The 13,097-nt window shown below is 41.3% G+C and overlaps 1 protein-coding gene across 1 annotated transcript in view; it reads right to left on the bottom strand.

Annotated features, from left to right (window-relative positions):
* The window catches only part of COL9A1 (collagen type IX alpha 1 chain), an 83,230-nt gene that overhangs the window by 23,270 nt on the left and 46,863 nt on the right, over nucleotides 1-13,097 (bottom strand). The window contains exons 21-28 of the mRNA XM_065888667.1: nucleotides 12,381-12,434; nucleotides 10,941-10,994; nucleotides 10,767-10,820; nucleotides 10,590-10,643; nucleotides 9,735-9,788; nucleotides 8,663-8,707; nucleotides 7,542-7,595; nucleotides 7,384-7,437 (exon numbers count right to left, since the gene is read on the bottom strand). Of these exons, the coding sequence (XP_065744739.1) occupies nucleotides 7,384-7,437; nucleotides 7,542-7,595; nucleotides 8,663-8,707; nucleotides 9,735-9,788; nucleotides 10,590-10,643; nucleotides 10,767-10,820; nucleotides 10,941-10,994; nucleotides 12,381-12,434 (423 nt within the window). The remainder of the gene's footprint in view (nucleotides 1-7,383; nucleotides 7,438-7,541; nucleotides 7,596-8,662; nucleotides 8,708-9,734; nucleotides 9,789-10,589; nucleotides 10,644-10,766; nucleotides 10,821-10,940; nucleotides 10,995-12,380; nucleotides 12,435-13,097) is intronic.

Here is a 13,097-nt window from a genome sequence, read left to right as displayed (position 1 = left end):
GGACAGAGATGTTCGCCCTCAAATTACTACTGTAACTTCAAAAAGACGTAAATAGTAGAAATGTGTAAAGTTTCTGAAAAAGTCTTTGTTCTACTCATTCTAAACATGTCTTAAAAGATTAAATAGACTTTGGAAAGTACAATTTATAATGTAGATGCACCAAAAGCAACACTCTCATTTCATTTTGTGAGCCAATATCAATTTATTTGAAACTCGAAGCCCTTTGAGAAAAGGAAACACCACGAACTCTTCAATTTCTTTCTCTGAGAACTTCATACACTTTTATGCAGTCTGACAAAAGCTTGTTTCATTTCTAACTCAAGTTCAACTAAGCTGAACACTGAGGTTGCTGGATAAATAATCACATTTCCTGGATGGTGTACACAAAATGAAGGCAGTCTTTTGAGTTTGTTTTTCTTTAAAATGACATGACAACTTCATATTAATGTTTAATATTTATAAGTGCTTCTGATAAGATTATCCTGATCTGACCCATATGTTATTCATTCATCTATAAAAAGAACAAAATGTCAAGATCTATAAACCTTCTGCATTTTCCGTTGCTCTAGAGGACTGAGAATTGTATGCCAAATTACAAGTTTCTAGCTATAATTTCATATGACTTACAGGTGATTTAAACAAAATACTCTTAAATGCTTTTCAAAAACTTTTATATAAATGTTCTGTCTAATGCATGAGTTTGAATAATACATTGGTAGGTAACCCTTGTGAGCAGCTTGGAAGCCAGAAGCAGTACCCCATGTGGACAGATGTTAGAAAGATATATTGATAAGTCAGGTGAAAACCAGCCCTTATGATAGATTCTTCTATGTGTCTCTACACATGAAGATGGGGTTTCACTCCATTAATATGACCCAGTACTTCCAAGTTCAAGATAGATTTTCTTCAGTACATCTGCTCTGCTGGCATTTTCAAATTATTTCTGAACTGCATCCTGATTGAGATCCTAAATGTCATTGAGATAAAATGACTTTAATTCACAGAACGATTAACAGTCATTGGTGGGAAACATAATTAATCGTGTCAGAAAGGGAAAGCAAAGTTCTCGACACAACCTCAAGTATTCATGTCTAAATAAATGAACCATTATTCCATCTTATCCAAAACATATTAATATATGTGATTAGTATATTAGTATATATGATTAATATACATTATATATATGATTATATGATTATATATGTATATATATATGTATATATATGATTATATACATTAGTATATATGATTAATATACTCTTTTCCTCTTCCACAAACCAAAAGGCTAAATGAAAATAAAGGACTCTATAACCTTTCATTTACTTTTGGAGAGATTAATTATCTTTTCAGTCAAAGACAAAGATTTTCTTTGCTGGAATCTTATTTTCTCTGTCTTTCATGAGCTCTCATTATTCAATTCAGAAGTCTTTTCCAAGCCCCGGCAGCCCTTGGTAATACCTACGAACGGCTCAGAACCCAGTCTACGCAGCCTGCTCTGCTGACCTATAGCCATGACAAGGCAACACACATAGGACCGGGGGAGGGATGGGTGAAATTACGGGCATTCACTTTTCTGTCCCTGCACAAATAGACAACATGTGGGTCCTCATTTTCGTTTCACGTCTAGCTTATAAATCCTTGGCTATTCTGAACTTAGGTATTTCTATAGAAATCATCCCACTGTGCGAAAAGGTAATGTTTATTTCCACAAGGACCAAACAGCTACCAAAAAAAAAAAAAAAAAAAAAAAGGGCAAGATTTTCTCATGGCCATTCTTATGATTTCTATGTGTTCTAAAAACATGCATATTCTTCCTCTAAGTTCTTTAATTTCACCTGTAACTAAGATGAACGTGAGAAATTGAGATACAAATAGTAATCTCTAAAAAAACACAGGTTAAACTAAACACATCCTGCAGGGAGCAATTCACCCTAACCTGGTAACAACAAGAGTGCTAGAAAAATGATAAATCTCTTCTGTTTCAACAGCTATGGTGAAATCACATTCTCAGATGTGGGCCAGGGAGGCTGGTGGGGAAATGGCTCTTCTGTCCCATGGCTGATATTTACAAACCTCTTGACAGAAGTTATGGGTTTTAACAAGAGAATTGGAAGGAACCAGATAAAAAGGCAACATCCTACCACTGAAAATGCGAAGACCATAAGAAAATGCTCTATTTTTCTCTTGGGTGCTCTGTGCCACCATATTTATCTCCGACATGTTAAGACACATCTTCCAATTCGTCCCTATCTAAGAAGCCAATCAAGGCTTAAAGAAAAGAAAAGATGCAGACCCTCTACCAATGATTCCGAACCCTGGCTGTGCATCAGAATCCCCTGAGGAGGTTTTAGAAATACATTTCACTGGTGTCTTCACCACCCCACCTCCTCTCTCCCCTCCGCATTCCACCCCTCTCCCCCAGGTCCTGATTCTGTAGGTCTGGGGTAAGACCCAGGAAATTACTGGGGCTTGTGTTCTGTTCGTTTGTCTTCACCAGCTTGACTTAGATTCTTGTTAAATGCTCACTGCGAAAGCTCCATAAATACTAAAATTTGCTAAATGTGTTTTGTGCCGTTAGAATTTGCCAGGCTAACTTCAAATAAAAATATGCAGCGGGGCTTCCCTGGTGGCGCAGTGGTTGAGAGTCCGCCTGCCGATGCAGGGGACGCGGGTTCGTGCCCCGGTCCGGGAAGATCCCACATGCCGTGGAGCGGCTAAGCCCGTGAGCCGTGGCCGCTGAACCTGCGCGTCCGGAGCCTGTGCTCCGCAACGGGAGAGGCCACAACAGTGAGAGGTCCGCGTACCGCAAAAAAAAAAAAAAACATGCAGCGGAACCTTGACATTGGAGGCATTAGAGGGTGGAGATGGGGACCTGGACACTAAGCCCCAAGGCCAGGTCTGAAGTTTGGCTCCGCCAGGCACCAGCTGACTCCAGGCAGGCAACTCAACCCCTGTGTGCCTCCGTCTCCTCATCTGTAAAATGGGCTTTGGGGAGGATTGAATAGATACATGAAGTACTTAGAACAACGTCCAGCTCATAGTAAGCACTGCAGACGTGCTAGTTATTATGTTTATCCAAGGAATAGAGACATCAGTCAAAATGATGGTTTTCAATCAAATGTTTCATTAAATGTTCTTTTCGCTTCAAATCTTCCAAATTTCTTTAAAAGCATGAGTTATGCTTGGAAAAAACAAGTCTTTAGTCCTCATTTCTCGAGTTTCTGTCAGATCACTAAGAAGGCGCCTTTTTTATAAAGAAATCCTAGCAGCTATTTTGTAAAACTCATTTTAATAAATACAAAGACTTCAATATGGAAGTCTCCCTTTCAAAATGGAACTACTAGACTTCTAAAATACCACCGAAAAATGCATTTTATCATACTTGGGTTGTCATAATTATTTTACCAAAAAACTGGACTTTACTCCACTGTGCTCTAGATTGTGGTGGTGGTTGTATTTGCCTGATAACCCCAAATCCTAACTAGCTGAATAACAAACATTATCCTTAGTACCTTGCCAGTTTCAGAACGGGGAAATTATAAATCACTATGCTCAGGCTGTAATATACCCTAAATGCCTCTTTCTGGCAAAAAGGACGTTCAACCCAGAAGATGAGTTATGACTGCTAAAGACTGCTGCTTTTACAAACCCATTTTCATATTAACATTGGCAGATCATATTAGCCCTACTACAGGGATGATTTTTAGGCTTGCCACAGAAATATTTTTTAAGATTCATTCAATTTTACAACATTGTGTACTTTGTATTTCTCTCCAGGGTAGGTTTAAATATCCCCTCACACAGAAGCAGATGACAATCTGTTTACACCATAACCATCACAGCTGCTTCACGAAGTATTGACTGGGAGACTATTCCAGAGTCTGATGGGGTAGGAAGGTAGCTTAGGTCACTCAACTACACAGCATGTGGGACCTCTGTGCTGAAGTTGCTGGTGATGGGGTCAGGTTAGAAGACTTCAAGAGAGAGGAGACAGGCTTCCACATTCCACGAGTGTATAGTCTTCAGAAAACTGGGGGTAGATTGGTGTAGCACTCATCCCAGTCCAAATCACGAGAGCAGAGCAAACACAACCCACTCAACAAAAGCCCTGGCAAGTTCTGGGAAACCTGGAAGAGGAAGCCGGACGGGAGCGACTACACGGTAGGACCAAATCAGAGGCCCCAGCCACCTGCTGGCTCTAAACCAGGAGTCACCCAGACGCATGTGTAAACACAGCGGAATGTGACAGAGAAAGCCGGAAGCGCAAGCCAAGTGGTAAAGATACGTGCTCATACGTAATCCCTAGAGATGCCAAAACTCCAATATTTTTTGCCGTGGCGTTGGCGAAAGTTGATGGAACAACGGTGAGGAAAGGGGAGAATTTAATTTCAAAGACAGACTACAGTTAACCTTGATTCTTTCACAGGACACATTAGAAATAGGTTTCATTCCTTCTACTCAGCTTCTCAGTTGAAGATTTGCAGGAAGAACTGATCAAACTTGTGGGGAATGGGTGACAATGTGTGAATTTACCAAGAAAATGAATTTAATGATGGAAAATGAAAGAACAAATGTATCTTTCAGTAAGTACATTTGGTGTAAAAACTCTGATCCAGAACTATAATATTTATAACCGCACGTGATACTCTTCTGAAAAATTTATAGTAGGTGCAAAGTCAATCATGAACAGAGGCAGCATAGCAAGATTTACTGTACCTCCCATCCAATGCATTTCAAGATTTACTGTACCTCCCATCCAATGCATTTCAAGATTTACTGTACCTCCCATCCAATGCATTTCAAGGAATATTTATTGAGCACGACCTTACGGCAGGCCCCGAGGAAAGAGATGTAGGGAACACAAATGTGGATCGGACGTGTTCCTGACTTCCTGCAGTTTCCACACCACAGGGCAAAAAGGGACCAAGGGTTACAGGTTCAGAATAAGGAGAGGTCACTTCTATCTGGGGGGTAGGGCGTCATCAGAGATGGTTCCATTGCAGAATTAACACTTCAGTTGTATCTAGGAGGGCACATGGGATGTCCAGTCAGAGAAACAGAGGAAAAAGCCATCTCAGTTGCAGGGCATCACAAAGAAAACAGGCAGTCTGAGAAGTGCAGAGAGTGTTTGGGAATTAGCATGAAGTCTAGCTTGACTGGAACGCAGGCTCTTAGCAAGGCAGAAATGGGAAGTAAAACTAGGGGATAAACAGACTTCAGGCTTTCCTTTATTGTCAGTGGAAATCCACTGAAGATTTTTAAATGAAGAAGAGAAATGATGCTGGATGCTGTACTTTGCAAAGACCAGTATGGAGGCACGTGCAGACTTGGAGCCCTACGGTTCCCCAGGCATTTACGTTTGTCACCAGGACTGCGGGGACACTGCTGGAGTTCTAGATGCAGGACACCCTGCGATGTGCAAGAGTCCTGGAGAACGGAGAGCTATCCCAGCCAGAATACCAAGAGTACCCTGCTGCGAGCCGCAGTAGAAGGAAAGATGGGAGCAGGGAAGGCAAATCAGGAAATGACTGCAACAATCAAGCAGCAGTGAACCACCTGAGCCAGGGGGTGGACGTGGGCTTAGAAAGAAGAGTCAGACAGGAAGCTTTAGAGAGGACGTGGTAGGATGAGCAGGTCCACCTGGGGGCAGGAACGTGATGGAGAAGAAACACCAAGGCTTTGAGCCTCGGTGACGGCAACAGTGGGAAGAACGCGGACGCTTACAGAAACTAACAAGCAAAACCGGAATCAGGCCCAAAACCCTGCGCAGGCATAACTTCCTCGGATCCGCCGCCCTCCCGTGAGCGAAGTCAACACCGCCTCCACCGCACGCCATCGCTTCCGAAGGCCGGCCTCGAGTCCTGAGCTAGGGATGGGCCGAGCCCACTGCACCCGTACGGCTTGTGCTCTGTGCCTGGTCCTGCCATCAGCAGGGAGCACGAGATGAAATAGGCAATTTTCTCAAAGCTCCAGCACCCTTCCTCCACACTGATCAGTCTTTCTGTTGCTTCAGAAATAGGATCCAGCTGTGACCTCACTGCTCTGACAGACAGTCGAGGGAAAGTATTGGACACCGCCTGGTACGGGTCAGCTGACAAACAGCGGTAAGAAGTGGGAAAACTCCACTCTCCACTCTCATATCGCGAGACACCTGGGATATTTCACTTTTCTGAAGCGTGAAAATCCTCACTCAACATACTCAAGAGATGCTCTTTAGAAACTAACAATGATATTTGGGAACGTTTCTGTGTTCTCACTTGGAGTTCTTTGTGTTACCCAGCAGGCTTTGAAGATAAGAACTTAAAATCAAGACCAGGGAGACTTTTTTTAAAGTTAAATTTGAGTGCACCATGTTTCATTTCCAAATCAGTTTCTCTCTAAGGGTTAAAGTGTATCTAGTGAGAAAATATACAGAGCTATATTATTTGCTGCAAAATAGACACATTTACAAATTCACACTAAAAGAAGTCTGGCAGGTTCTCAAAAGATTAAAATAGAGTTATCACATGACCCAGCAATTCCCCTCGTAGGTATGTACTCAAGAGAAATGAAACAAGTCAACACAAAAACTTGTAGAAAAATGTCCACAGCAGCATTAATCATAATGGCCAAAAAGTGGAAACAACCCCCATGCCCATCGATGCATGAATGGATGAACAAAATGTGGTACATCCATACAATTGAATACTATTTGGCAATAAGAAGGAATGAAGTGCTGATACATGGTACAGCATAGAAGAACCCTGAAACATTATGCTAAGTGAGAGAGGCCAATCATTAAAAAACCCACATATTGCATGAATCCATTTATATGAAATTTCCAGAATGGGCAAATCTATAGAAAGTGGATGAGTGGTTTCCTAGGTTTGAGAGGACTGGGTGGGTGGGTGGGTGGGTGGGTGGGGGCGGGGAAATGTTGAATTGCAAGTGGATCTAGAGTTACTTTCTGAGGTGATGAAAATGTTTTAAAGTGGACTGTGGTGACGATTGCACAGTTCTGCAAATGTACTAAAACCCAGTGGATTGTATACTTTAAATGGGTGAATTATATAGTATGTGAATTATACCTCGATAAGGTTGTTTTTTTTAATCACACTAAAATATTTCCTACGTCACGAGATGAGAGCAGAAAGGGTCAGCATGTTTTTTTTTAAATACTTCATTTTTGTTTCTACTTTCTAGGGGAAAAACAGCATATTGTATATCTAAGTAGCGTTTATCTGGATTATCACATGTTAAAACGTCAGAAGGCATTTCCTGGATGAGTTAATGGATGAATTAATAAAGGGAGGGAGGGAGGGAGGGAGGGAGAGGCTGGAAGGAAGACCCAGCGAAGCCTGGGGAAGGCACTTTGGGAGGGGTCCACAGAAAAGGAATACTCACAGGGAGGCCCCGAGGTCCTCGGGGTCCCACCTCTCCTGGTGGCCCCTGGCGGCCCTGTTATAAGGAAGGCAGGTAAAGAAAAAGTTAAACTCCCTAATCCTTTGCTTAGTGATTACAACAGGTTACAAGGTATGAAAAGGTAACCTATGGCAACTTACCGGTTTGCCTGAATTCCCCAGTTGACCGGGCTTCCCTGGAGCACCTGTGTTACCCTGAAGGTAAAATACAATATTTAGAGTAATTCAGGCAGTAAATAAGCGTAATAATCAACCTGTCTTACCCAGACTGGGTATTTCTTACACTTAAAGAGCGTTACTTTCCTGATTTTACATTGAGATGTAAACTCTCTTTCTTGGTGGGTACATCAAAGTTCTTTAGATTTAGGTTAGGATACTGTTTTGTCACTTCCAGAGGCATAATATAGATGTCAAAAATACTTAAAAGCGAAGGTCAGATGTCCAAAAATGAAGGTCTTTAGACAGACAAGAATAAGAGAGGATTTTTCTTTCTTTACAATGTGAATTATATATGTCTTTCTTCATCATTTCCACCTCTAATACAGTTCTTGGAGCCTTTTTATTGATACCTGACGTTGACACCATTAAAATTGTAAAAGATCGTGCCAACATGAGGAAATAAGGGATGTGCCAGCAAGCTCCAGGGAAAGCAGGTGTCTGGGATCCCACCCCACCATCAGTTGCTCATGGTCTACTTACTAGGGCACATCTCTGCTCAAGACTCCACGAGCCACTACGATCGGAGGCCTGGAGCCATGTAATCTAATAGTAATCAATTTCTACGTTATTCACAGTTTATTTTATTTAAAGTAATGCTATATTTTATCCCTTTAACGTTTTCTTTCAACTGTTGTCCTTAAGTGCTAGAATATAAGCACTTAAAACTGATCATTATGTGAACAAAATGCTTAATATCTTTTAGCTTAAGATAAATCATCTTAATAATATATGCACTGACATTTTCTATGGCTTAATATCGTCCTCATAGTAAGTTGTAAAGAGCAAATCAAACTTTCCCTGTTTTACACTGGCAGATGATGACTCTTTCAAGAAGGTAGTCTGATCAGCAACGCTTTGTCAAAGTACTATTTCTGCAGCTGGGAAAGAGATTAGCTTCTGAAGCCTTAAGGCCTTTTTGATTTCTCCTTAAGGTCAAACATATAAAAGGCAGGTTGGAAATATATAAAATGATAAATAAAATATATTAGTAAAAGAATAAAGAAATAGAGAAAAATATTAACTACAAAGTTTTCATCTTTTACCTTTTCACCGGCAACACCCTTTGCGCCAGGAATTCCAGGTATACCCTGAAAGCATGCACACAGAACTTAGGTTTAATCACCTCCTCTGAGAATCCGTGAGATGCCAAGCCCACTGCATACTGCCGAGGGGCTGGGGGCATCGTGACAACCTCAAAGCTTTAGAGGGAGATTCTTCCTAGTTCCCCAGTTTGAACAGTTATAGACCTACCCACAGTGTAGAAGGCAACTTTACTGTAACTGGCTTGTTATGTCTGAATACCCTTACAGCAAATTCTAGCTCTAAACTAAAGTTACTTTTCAAGGATGAACTTCCAAATTAGAATCCTATTTTCAGATCAACAGGAGCTCTTCCTGGCATGATTTCATGTGTGGAATACAAAGCAAGGACCTATCAAAAACTCTAAGCCTTAAGTAGAAAAAGAGAATGGCAGGAGAATGCTGGGTCTGAGATTTGGTGCCACTGGGAGGCCTGATTTCTCTGATTATTTTAAGGTGTCAGATATCATAATAAACCGAGGGCAGCCCTCATCATTACCAAGTATCCCTTTTAACTTGAAATAATTGCCTCCAAAGGGCCAAGAATACACGTGGTATAACCCACGTGAACTTCCAGCCACATTAATGCAGGAAAACACCAATTTGAATAATTCAAAATAGCACACGATCAAACAATGAAATCTTATTATCTCACATTGTTCCCTGAACATCCTCTCAACCTCTTATGGCTCAACCCTGGTACAAGAGCTTCAGAACTGGTTAAAAGTAGGAGGAAGTATAAAGCCTGGACCACAGCTCAGGGTTAGTGCAACGATATAAGGAAGGTTTAGTGAACTCTAGAGAGAGGAGGGATGCAAAATATAAAGTTAAAGCTCAGTGTGGTTACCAGAGAAATAACTAGTTATTCAGAGAAAAAGTACAGAAATGTCAATGTAAAACTGTAAAAATATAAAATGAAAGCATCATTTCTTCTCCAGAACTTATCAAATTACATACATAACATGCTTCTCCCCAAAGTGCATATCTTCAAACTATGTATATAAACCAATCAACATTTAAATATTCAAATACTTACAGGTAACCCCTGCAACCCTGCTTCCCCAGGAGGTCCAGGTTTCCCTAGTTCACCCTGAAAAAAATTTTTGTTGAATCTGTATGAACTGCTGTCCTTCTTTTAAGAAAAGGAAAGACCAAGACCTTCTAAGTAAAAGGAGTATCCGCACAGCTGACCTTACGTGCACTTTCATAGCATGACCCAGTTCAGGGCGGGGAGATGGGATAGGACTTAGGACAGAAATGCAATCAGAATACGTTAATTTCCTTCTGACTACTCTCATCAATGGGGCAATTTTACTGACTTTCTGAAACCAAGCAAACATTCTATTCTAATAATTTTTTTTTTATTGAAGTGTGGTTGATTTAGAATGTTGTGTTAATTTCTGCTGTACAACAAAGTGACTCAGTTATACACATAGATACATTCTTTTCATTATTCTTTTCCATTATGGTTTATCTCAGGACACTGGATATAGTTCCTTGTGCTATACAGTAGGACCTTGTTGTTTATCCATCCTATATATAATAGTTTGCATTTGCTAATCCCAACCTCCCAGTCCATCCCTCCCCAAACTCCTCTCCCTTGGCAACAAGTCTGTTCTCTATGTCTGTGAGTCCGTTTTGTGTTTTGCAGATAGGTTCATTTGTGCCATGTTTTAGATTCCACTTGTAATTGATACCATATGGTATTTGTCTTTCTCTTTCTGACTTCTAATAAGTATCTTGAACTGACACTTGATTAAAAAATTAGAAGGAGGAAAGAAGTCAAAACCAGCTCAATAAAAGTCTCAGTGACGTAGTAATGGAAACCCTGTGCTTGGCTGGCCCCGGGCAGGGACGACTCCACCACCTTTAGATCAAATCACACAGCTACCTTTGTTCCCGGCATTCCAGGTATCCCGTCCCGGCCATCCACACCTGGCAAGCCCTAAAGACGCACAAAGAAACACACTGGCTCTTAGAAACACATTCTTCTTCCCTTCATCACTTTCTAAAGTTTTATTGAAATAATCACTTTGAAAAATGGGCTCGATGACTACAGCTCACGTACCGTGTCACCCTTGGGCCCAGGGAGACCAGGAATTCCTCGAGAACCTTGAGCCCCCTGCAGGGTAGAAGGGAGAAGACAGACAAGACACAATCAATTACCACGTGTACTTAGGTCACATCAAAGAGACCAGCACAACCTGCATGCTCGCAGTGGTTAACGCGAATTCGAACTCACTCTGTCTCCCTTGGGACCTGTTTCTCCTAGAGGTCCTCGCCGCCCTTGATCACCCTGTATGAAAATAAAATTGCGTTTAAGTAAGCAAAAGTAACTTTTTGATAGACTTTAGAAATTATAAAACACCATCTACGTTACCTTACTATTGCCCTTTCATCCCAATGGCTTTGCTCTATCGTGGATGCCTCAAGAAATCTTTTTATAAAAATTATATTATCCTCAAAATTGATATTACCATAAAGATAATTGAGACGTGCATGTCTATTGATTTCATTGTAAAGGCATAATGCTCTGTGCTCTTTGGATGAATAAGTATAATAAAATTAAGGTCCACACTGCAGGTAACCTTGACATCAGTAACTATATCTACACATCCTCTAGCCTCATTGACTATCGTGGTGGGTTGAGGTTTGGACGAGTTGCCAACCTTTTCTCCATATTACTTACTCCCCCAGTCAATAATAATGATTTCTGTCACAATTACCCAGCTAATGTTGATATATGGTACAGGCGGTAATAGATGAGAAGAGGTGTCTTCCTAAAATATAGCTTTTGTTGAACAGCTTAACTGCTCTGAAACCTCAAATGGCTTCCTGTTGCTACTGGATCACTTCGGATCGCCCAGATTGGCATCAAACACTCTCCATCATGTGCTTCGACCTTATCTATTCAAGTTCATCTTCTCAGAAGGAGCTCTCCACCCAGGCCGTGCCAGCCCTAAGGCAGCACACACCCCCATCACCCCAACAGGGCTTCTTCCCGCCTGTGCCCCGCCTCCCCCCCAGCACAGCTTTGCAGGCCCTCCTTCCTCTCAGGCCCGCTCGGTGCATTACCTCCACCACATGTTCTGGAGGTTGATCTTAAAATGTTATCCTTCAGTTACATTCTGTCCTTCCCACTGGACCTTGATAGTTGGAAATTCTATTTTACTATACCTTTTCTTCTTTTCAAGGTGGTGTGAGAGATATTAATGAACAGCTCTTTGGTTTATTTACTTCCAAAACAGGTGTGAGGCAGTCCACAATAAGGACACGTGTGCACATGGCCGTCAGAATATCAAATAATGAGATCAGAAATCACAGGAGAGAAAAATGACAGAACTACCCAAGAACTTCAAGTGAGAGAGTTTCTGCGGCTCTAAGCACCCTAGCAACCAAAGCAAAAGGAAAACGCAGCAGAAGCATAAAAACTTAACAATTTGACGGTACTTATGAGAAAAACAAAACCCATAACAAGTCAGAAGAACATTTCTCTGTACAAAAAAGAGATGCTTGTCTTAATTTTTAAATTTTAAATAAATATAGAAACTATTGCCCATTTTTCCACCTTATTCACACGTAAAGACACTTGCACACACACACGTACATATAGCAAAAAAATCTATCATTGATCATTGAGAAAAAATCTATCAGTGGATCCCATGAAAGGAAAACTACTCACAGGTGCACCAGGGAGACCTTGTGGTCCGGGTTCTCCATCTAAGCCCCGAGCGCCCTGGAAATAAACAAGACAAAGAAATGAACTTGAGATCAGCCATGTATGCTAAAGGGCACACCAGTCTTTCTAAAGAACTTCAATAGCCAGATAAAAAGGAGGTTTTGTGTTTTGTAATATATACTCTATTCATCAGTGAACCCTAGGAGTATTTAATCAGAAACCTCAGATGTTAAAACACTGGTTTACATTCTCTCATCCCACCAAAAGTACCTACACCCAATCTTTGATACCACCCTGAATATTTTAAGTTAACAAACACTGGGTCCATTCCTGATTGCTGATATGAGCTACCTGTTTAGAGAACTTGGCAAGCCTATTGGAAAAGGTTTGGTCATCACACTCCAGGGTTCTCAGGATCCCTACAGGAATTCATTGATGGTGAAGACCAAGGGGCCACCCAAATAGTAGCTGCTGTGGACTCCGCCACCACCACACCAGTGGGAGGGATTTCTGGGACTCGAGATCCCCACCCAGACCTAGAATCAGGAGTCCAGCCGTGTGATTCAGAGGAACGAATTGTAATAAGGATTTAAGCATCCCCTCTTCCATCCTGGATAGATGGCAGGTTCAGTATGTGTAAAGTAATTGATCTATTTTCTCCACAACAGATTTACCCTGCTGAGTGACAATGGCTAAAACCTACAGAGCTTCATAAATCTA

Source organism: Phocoena phocoena, chromosome 12 (genome assembly GCF_963924675.1).
Source record: "Phocoena phocoena chromosome 12, mPhoPho1.1, whole genome shotgun sequence".
Classification (NCBI taxonomy): domain Eukaryota; kingdom Metazoa; phylum Chordata; class Mammalia; order Artiodactyla; family Phocoenidae; genus Phocoena; species Phocoena phocoena.
This window is presented reverse-complemented; position numbering and strand designations above follow the sequence as displayed.